Source organism: Rutidosis leptorrhynchoides, chromosome 8, assembly GCF_046630445.1.
Source record: "Rutidosis leptorrhynchoides isolate AG116_Rl617_1_P2 chromosome 8, CSIRO_AGI_Rlap_v1, whole genome shotgun sequence".
NCBI classification, from domain to species: domain Eukaryota; kingdom Viridiplantae; phylum Streptophyta; class Magnoliopsida; order Asterales; family Asteraceae; genus Rutidosis; species Rutidosis leptorrhynchoides.
In genome coordinates, this window is record NC_092340.1 from 308,461,765 (window position 1) to 308,470,397 (window position 8,633).

At 34.0% G+C, this 8,633-nt stretch overlaps 2 protein-coding genes across 2 annotated transcripts; both read right to left on the minus strand.

Moving 5' to 3' along the window:
- Positions 1–394: 394 nt before the first annotated feature.
- LOC139864404 (uncharacterized) lies at positions 395–1,234 on the minus strand. Its single transcript, XM_071852982.1, has one exon. The coding sequence runs from the start codon at positions 1,232–1,234 to the stop codon at positions 395–397; it is 840 nt and encodes a 279-aa protein (XP_071709083.1).
- Positions 1,235–4,200: 2,966 nt separating this feature from the next.
- Positions 4,201–4,677, minus strand: LOC139864405 (pentatricopeptide repeat-containing protein DOT4, chloroplastic-like). The gene has a single exon (XM_071852983.1). The coding sequence runs from the start codon at positions 4,675–4,677 to the stop codon at positions 4,201–4,203; it is 477 nt and encodes a 158-aa protein (XP_071709084.1).
- Between the last annotated feature and the right edge of the window lie 3,956 nt (positions 4,678–8,633).

Genomic DNA, 8,633 nt, shown 5'->3' on the forward strand with positions numbered 1-8,633 from the left:
ATACAATATATGAGTGGTACTTTGTAAATATAAAATGACTTAATTGCGTCGTTGGTCCTTAAAGTTTTACATTGTTTTATAATGGACCATAAAAAGTTTTTCCATCCTAACCCTTAAAATTATAATTTCATCTCATTTTGGTCTCTCGAGTTAAAATCCATCAACTTCAATCCGTTTCCACTGGATCATATGAAGGTACTTTTATCAATGTAGTTTACTAATAAATAACCTAAAGATGACGCCTAATTAATTAGGCTAGCAGTTTTGGATTTTCATCCTTCTTTTTCCACATTCACGTAAAACAAACCTTTTTTTATGGCCAAAGAATAAATAATTTTATTAAAAAACGCTCCCTAGCAAGGCGCTAAGAGAGGAATTACAAAGGCATAGCAAGCTAAGAGTTCCAATTCAAAACTAAATGACTTCTATGTTTAATCCAACGAAAGGATAACAATCTAATAGCATCAAAAACACTACTCCTATTACAAAATACATTATTGAAAACAATCCCGTTTCTGAATCTCCAAATCGACCAAAGAGTAGTAACAACTGTAGCAATAGTACATTTCTTGTCAATCGTGGAAAGATTAACCCCTTCAAGCCAAGCAATGAAAGTGTCCCAAGATGTAAAAGCAATCATACCACAATTAAGCCAAACATGGAGCTTGTGCCATAAAGCACCCGCAAACTCACAACCGAAAAACAAATGATCATGGGTCTCGATACCATTAAGACACCGTGGACAAACGATACTCGAAATATCAACGTCTTTGGCGGATAAATTCCACCTGACCGGTAACGCGTCTAACCGTAACCTCCATAAAAAAATATTCACCTTCCTAGGTAAAAATTTAAACCAAGACGTGCTCGTTGTACCTGAAGGAATTGAGTTGCGATCAATAAGTAACCCGGTGGACTGCACCGAGAACACACCATCGTGATTAATGGAACATTCCCATCGATCTTCGCTATTATTCAATGCAATTTCATTAATTTCGTTAATAAGGGAATCAAGAAGGGCCTCATTTCTACTCCCCAAAACATCTCGGTTCCATACCCAATTCCAAGAACCTTGTTGCCATTTATCCGCTACGAAGTCATCTTTATTTACGTCTAAATGAAAAGGACGATTGTAACGTGACACAAGATTTGAACTACCTGTCCACGTATCGAACCAGAAACGAACAATGTTACCTGCTCCCACTTTCATCTGAAACATATTACCTGGAACCATATTCGTGTCTACTGCCTTCTCACAAGTGTTAATAATTTTGGCCCACGTTGAAGACTTAGGCCCGAGAACATTGGCAAAAACCGGACCATGAATGGATTTTATTACCCGAACCCAAAAATCAGTAGGACTCAAAAGATAACGCCGCCACTACTTGAAGATAAGTGCAATATTAAACGCTTTTGAGCTTCCCACATTTAACCCGCCTCGTTCGTGGGAGCCAAGAATCGTATCGCACTTGACCCACGCCATTTTTTTTGAAGAGATACTTCCACCCCAAAAAAACGTGCACGAATGGATTCAAGCGTTTTTAAAACTTTTTCCGGGCATTTGAAAATAGACATAGGATAAATCCCAAGACTACCCATGACCAATTTCAACAACGTTAACCTTCCACCCGAAGACAACAAATTCGATCTCCATGCGGATAATTTAGAACGAAATTTATCCACTAACGAATCCCAACTAGCAATTAAACTCATATTAGCGCCAATAGAAACGCCTAAATATTTTGTAGGGAAAACTCCTACACGAGCACCTGAAGCATTAGCAAAAGCTATGCCTTCGGAATCGTCAACCCCGATGCCAAAAAGATGAGATTTATGCACATTGATACGTAGGTCGGAAACAAGGTAAAAGACCTCCAAAATAGCGAGAATATTTCTAAGATCAAGCGTGTTCCATCGGTTTAGCAAGATGACGTCATCCGCATAAAAGAAATGCGAGATTCGAATATCATTTGACCCGACCGAAATGCCCCGAATAAGATTACCTTCGATCGCTTTATTGAATGCCATATTTAGACCTTCCATGACTATAATGAAAAGATACGGGCTTAGAGGATCGCCTTGGAGAAGCCCTCTTTTGATATCAAATTCATGTAAAACAAACCTTATCAAATAAACCCTAGTATCTTCAATCCAATAGATCAAACCATGAATGTTCCCACGTACACAATACGAATAGATCAAACCATGAATGTTTCCACGTACACAATACGAACTGAGTATGCAAGCGTGGATACAAAAACTATGGGTATTGTACATTGTAAGCTTTCATTGTAAATAAATTAATTGCTATTGTTTCATTGACTTTGTTATCAGGCTAGAAAAAGCGAAAAAGGTTTGTGCATGATAGTAGTTTGTGCATAACAGGTGTTTGGAATTACTTTCTTAAAATAGCTTGTAGCAATCTTCTAATTATAAGTTTCATTCGTTTTAAATAAGCAGACATGTATGTCTATAAAAAAAAATGTTTGGGATTGTTTTACTGTAAAATTTTAGACATAACAATGCAACATGCTAACATTAAATGGTTATACATTCTAATTTGAAGTATCTAAAAATGGAACTCAAAACATAAATGTATAGTTTTAGTATGTGTGTAGTTTTTGTCCTTGTTTCATGTCCATGTTTCATTGTTTTGTTATGTGTAATTTTAGTATGTGTGTAATATTAACTATGTTGATATGTTTAACATGATTGATTTTTCAGCGAAAACGATAATTGATGTTGTAGAAGAATTGGAATATGATGGTCTAAGCAATATGTTTTACCATTAATTCAATCCTTGTACTAGTTTGGATTATGGTTTATGTCGTAGTAACTCTGGGGACCAAAATGAAACGAAATCATAACTTTAAGAGTTAGAATGGAGATTAAATACTTTAAGGCCCGGGACGAAAAATATGTAAAACTTTAAGGACCAATGACGTAAATAATTCAAATAAAATTTCAAACTAGTAGGGTTCTTGGCCATTGAATGCAAGTTAAGTAAACAAAAAAATACGATATGACGGATTAAAAGGATGTTTTTACATATACACTACGAGTCAAAACATGTATCACTAGTGTTGACATCCGTGTTCATGTTAGTTTTGATAAATGTTCGCAACATTCTTAAAGGTTATAGTCCCGTTGCTCAATCCTTACCGTTAGAGATGTTTCAAAAGGTACACTAAGGGTTCTAGCTCTTGTAAATAAATTTTCATCCATAGATTTTGCATGTTAGATTTGTGATATAGTGTGCATAATATATTACTATATATTGATATTGCTACTTCTGAAAGGGTGATGATATCTACACAACCAATTTTTACAAATACACAACCAAACATTCTTTACAGTGTTGTACAGTACAACACTGTAAAACATGTTTGGTTGTGTATTTGTAAAAATTGATTGTGTAGATATCACTACCCATTCTGAAAGCATAAACTTTTGATTCAAATTTGATTCACTAAAGAGAAAACCACTTTTTGTGGCGAGATATATCACAGCAATAAGGCCACTTTATCGTCGCTATTATCTTTTGTGGCAAAATTTCACCACAATTAATCCATCTACAAAGGTTCGCCGTAATAAGCCTTTGCGACGATTATTTACTGCGCATTTACGTGGGAGTGGGACCCACACCTTTTTTTTTACAGAAAAGGAAAACAGATTACCTTTTTCAACCACTTTTTGCAGCGAGTGTCATCGCAAATAAACAATCCTCAATTAATGAGTTACTTAATTAAGGATTGAGTGCAATGATAAAGATGGAGAATGAGATTTTTGATGATTATTTTGGGCCCTGATGATCGTCTTTCACTTTTCAATCAAGTGATCAACCACCCCGACCCGGTCTTGATTGTTAATTAGCATGATTCACCTTAACTCGATGTAAATCTTCCTTGGGCAAAGTCACAAGTGAAAATTACAAAGGTCTGGGCAAATGACAGAGAATCAACGACCCTATAAATGAGAGGCCAAACTCTCTATTAATAGTATTCAAAATATTCGCGGTGTGCGGATTTAACTGCTATCCGCGATAACTTAGCGAAGACAATCCGCAGTCTTTTATTAATGCGCCATAATCCGCAGACTTAACTTTTAGCGGATATGTCCAGTCTTTTGAATATACTTCGCGTAACTTCTGTTTTTAGCCTTTAGCAAATAAAATATACATATACAATGCTATGTATATGATCACACCACATTACTATCAAATCCAAATCCTGATTTTAAAACATAACCATGAATCATTTCACTTAAATTATTATCATCCTCAAAACCTGCTAAACACTTAAATATACAAGTAAATGTATAACCATCAGGTTCAAAACCAATTTCAATCATTTTAGTAAACAAATACACACTCTCCTTATAATCATCATTCTTTGCATAAGCATTCATCATAAAATTCCAACGAAAAACATTAATCTTCGGAATGTTATCAGATATGTTATTGAAAATTCGTCTTCCCTCATTTAAATCCCCACAGCTAATAAACATAAACACAAGCTTTGAACCCAAAACATGGTCAATTTCAGTACCCTTTAAACATATTATATTATAAACTTTTAAATCAGCACAAAGTTGAAGAACATCACAGTAAGTTTTTGCTTCAAGATTACATTTTTCAGAGGTAAAAATCAAATTCATGGCCTTTTGAAGATTACCCATTTCACAGAATTTTGTAATATTAGCATTGTGATGAGTAATTTGATGATTAGAGGATTTCTTGAAGGGGGTTTTGTGCTTAAGGATGGAGATAAAAGTTGTGAAGTAATAGAAGGTGGTTCGGAATGAAAATTGATATTTTTACTAAGAAAACAATGATGAATTTGAGTATGAAACTATTGAAATGATGAGCCACTTGAGAAAACTGTTGTGGGTTTGGTAATCAAGAGCATGTTGGTGAAAATTGTAACACCAAGAAGACGTCAGGTTGTTTTTCAAAAGGTGGAAACTCAAGTCGCGATGATTTAGCAGTACCATCGAAGGTCGAAAAAACGTCAAGAGAAATTCTCAAATGGCATTGATGTTGGGAGTATCATCAAAGGTTAGAAACTCTTTGTTTAGAGTGAGAATCGAACCTGTGTTGGAAGTACCCCAAGTTGAATTACACCCTCATACCAATTAAGCCAAGCTTCGGTGATATAACGATAACATTAAAACAGAGTCTTTTAATCAATAGATGAAAAAACGAACAAAAGGTACAATCGAACAAAAAATAATTCAAGGCTTGGAAGCGGTAAACGATCTCTATCAGTAAACAAATAAACAAAAGCTAAATAAGCCCGAACCTTGAATAACTAGATCCCTAAACCGATCTCGGAACATAAATAAATACAAAATCTAAAATACTCTAAAACTAACCAAATAAACTATAAACAACTCTAAAACAAATCACTGATCACATAACTCCCTGACAACTGTTATACCTTTCCGAGTCTTTATAATTGGTTTTACAACCACACCATCAACCTTTAATCGATTGCATTTATCATTTATATGTGATTTAATTCAAGAGATCACCCCAAACCCGCATCTAAGACCAAAAAGGTTCGTAAAAAATGTCCGGTACAAGGTGATGAGATGAAAGAATTTCGGGGAATTCTTTAAGGATATGTAATTTTGAGTCCTTTTATTTTTGTTCGTCTTTCGGTCTATGTTCTAAGATGGTGCGTAATCTTTTTCTTGATGTTTTTGATTGGGTACCTTTTTAGGGGTGTTTAGTTTTAGCTTCGATGGTTTCGCTGTTTATTGGTAGTGGGTTTATGTTCGACCCAGTTTCGTTTGTGCATAGAGATAACAATGAATCAAATATGGATCGTGTCAACTCTGTTCATATATATTTAATTTTTAAATCCATATAAATTTAAATATAATTCATGCATCCATATCCATATTTGTCGAATAAAGCGAGTTAACAATATTCTACTGGTAGCAAGTGCTACCAATGTTTATAACGTTCCTCCGCCTCTGCCTTAGTCATATCAAATCATAACTCACCGATCTGCATTTAGAAAAATCAAGTCACGATCATTCAATTATTAAATGTCAGATGGAAAAATGCATTTAGTTTCTTTAGTCACAAAAGGTAACTCATCAACGGTTAAACTTAACGATCCAAAATTAAAAAACGCAAAATTATATTTACTTAATTAACAGAAGCTTAACCACGAGGAAGCGAGACATAAAGTAGTTTAATTTGACATATTATGAAAATGTATATAGATCTGGTGATCAATCAAATTAGCCTCAAGAGTGAAGTTTAGTACAAGAATAAATGAGTCTTCATTTCGTCAAAATGAATAAATTGTATTTAGAATGGTCATCTCAAATTATTTCAAAACTACAAAATCAAGGCGCTGTATAGTAGCATTATACAACCAACACATAATTTCCCTTACATACTATTACGTAACTGATTTTACGTCGTTTTAGTTTTCGACTTTGTCGTTTCAGTATTATATTAGGATAAATATGTACTAATAGCCACAGTTTAGCTTCCCTTTTGAAATACCACATCATCTACCTACAATTCACTACCTAATTCATCCATCTTCACCAGCTTCAAACATCCACCATCGTCGTTGCCACCTTCATCGTCGCTGTCACAGTCATCGTCGCCGCCACCGTCATCATAGCGGCTGTCATGTATTTTTCGTCATTTTCATTTTCGGCCAGGTAAATCTTTGTTTTTGTTACGAATTTGTAAAAAAAAGAATGAGTTGAAATAATTAATAACAAAAGCACACTACTAACAAATTTGCCATTTCGTCACACATGTACGCCTTTAAAAGTGTAAACTTTTTTTATTAAGGACTACACACTTATAAATGTGTGTAATTGTATTACATTTATAAGTGTGAAATATCTTTATAGTTCCACACATAAAGTTGTAACAAAAAAGTATACACTTATTGACGTGTACAATCATAAATATATAACTACCCTTACAAGTGTTAGGTAAAATTTATCTCATTACATTTGTTCACGACTTCACGCCTCCCCTTGTGTGAAGAAATGAGGTATAACAAATTTACTCACACATTTAGATGTGATTAAATTTTCTTTGTTACACACTCATAAGTGTGAACATTTTTTTTAACAATTTTATGTGTAAAACTATGATTATATTCAACACTTATACACGTAACAAACTTTCACGCATTTATAAGTGTGACGAATTTAATAAAAAGTTCACGCTTTTAAAAAAGCGTGCAAAAATATGTGTGACCAATTGATTAATTGATTGTAGTGGCAACTACTAGTCTTAATCCCTACAACTAATTTTGACATAAGGAAAAACATAATTGCCATCATAAATGGAGAGATTTTGATCGGCGTTTTAATGGAAATGGTAGTGATGATTGCACTTGTAGAGCATCGAATGTGAAGGTGCGAGTGCAATCGGACAATTAAGGTGGAGATATGATTTAGGGTTTCAAGATATAATTGATTTTTTAAGGAATGATGGTCTAGATTTAGGTTAGGGTAAAGTTAGGGCTTGTGATTAATGGGATAAGAAGCTATGAAAGAATAGATGCGGATAAAATTGAGGGTTTTTATTTTTAGCATGGATACTACCCTTTGACGTATAATGTGTTTGATTTTTCATCTCCCGCTGACTACCACTCGCTCAAAAGAAGAGGTTTTATTTAATCCATGTTTCAAAATAAAAACATATTTAGATGTGTTAGAGTACTATTATGTTGACGAGTTTCATGTATTCTTTGATTTTGCGGAAAAAGTTATATAATTAGACGTGTTATGAAGTGTGCGTAAACGTGTTGGACGTATATTTTTGGCTGAACAAAAACTTGTGTTAATTTCATGCTATGTAGACGTGTTCCATATAAATTTTTTGACAGAACATATTTAGACGTGTTAAGTAGATATTATGTAGACGTGTTCTTTAAGGCCGAACAAAAACTTGCTATTTAGACGTGTTTATGTTATTCAGACATGTTTATTTCGACGTGTTCATTTAGACGTGTTAAACAAATGTTATGTAGACGTGTTTCGATAATTTTTTCGGCAACTATTTAGACGTGTTAAAATCATAACTTTTGTTATATAGACGTTGTAGAAAGTGCTATGTAGACGTGTTCCTTATTGACATGTCTAAATGTGAAGATCTAAACATAAAATATAAAATGTAGTCAGTTTTCTTGAAAAATAAAAACTTTTAATCTTTTTTCTTGATTTATTAATAAAATTATATATATTTTAGCATAATCTAATAATCAAGAAAAATTACAACACCTATTTAATAAGACCATGACACCTAGCATTGAGATGCCTTTATATATGCCCGTACGTAGCATGGTTTACGAAGTTGAGTTTAGGGGGGAGTGCCTCATGGTACTCGATCGGCAATAGGTCAAGCATACACACGGTCCAAACTCCATGCATTTGCCTTTGTCAAAACCATCCTTCTTGCATTTTGAAATACAATTTTCCGCACCGTCAAGACAAGCACCCGTTATCGATTTTCTATCACAAGTATAACCAGATTTTACGGGGGGAGGAGGTGCAGTACCTGTACAAGTACGCAACTTGCATTTTAGTTTAGTTACCTGATTATTATTATTTAACTTAGAAAACTAAAGTGACACTATAAAGTACTT

Excerpts from the sequence above, each read along its gene's own strand:
- LOC139864404 (XM_071852982.1), bottom strand. The coding sequence starts at position 1,234 with ATGGTTCCAGGTAATATGTTTCAGATGAAAGTGGGAGCAGGTAACATT.
- LOC139864405 (XM_071852983.1), bottom strand. The coding sequence starts at position 4,677 with ATGGGTAATCTTCAAAAGGCCATGAATTTGATTTTTACCTCTGAAAAA.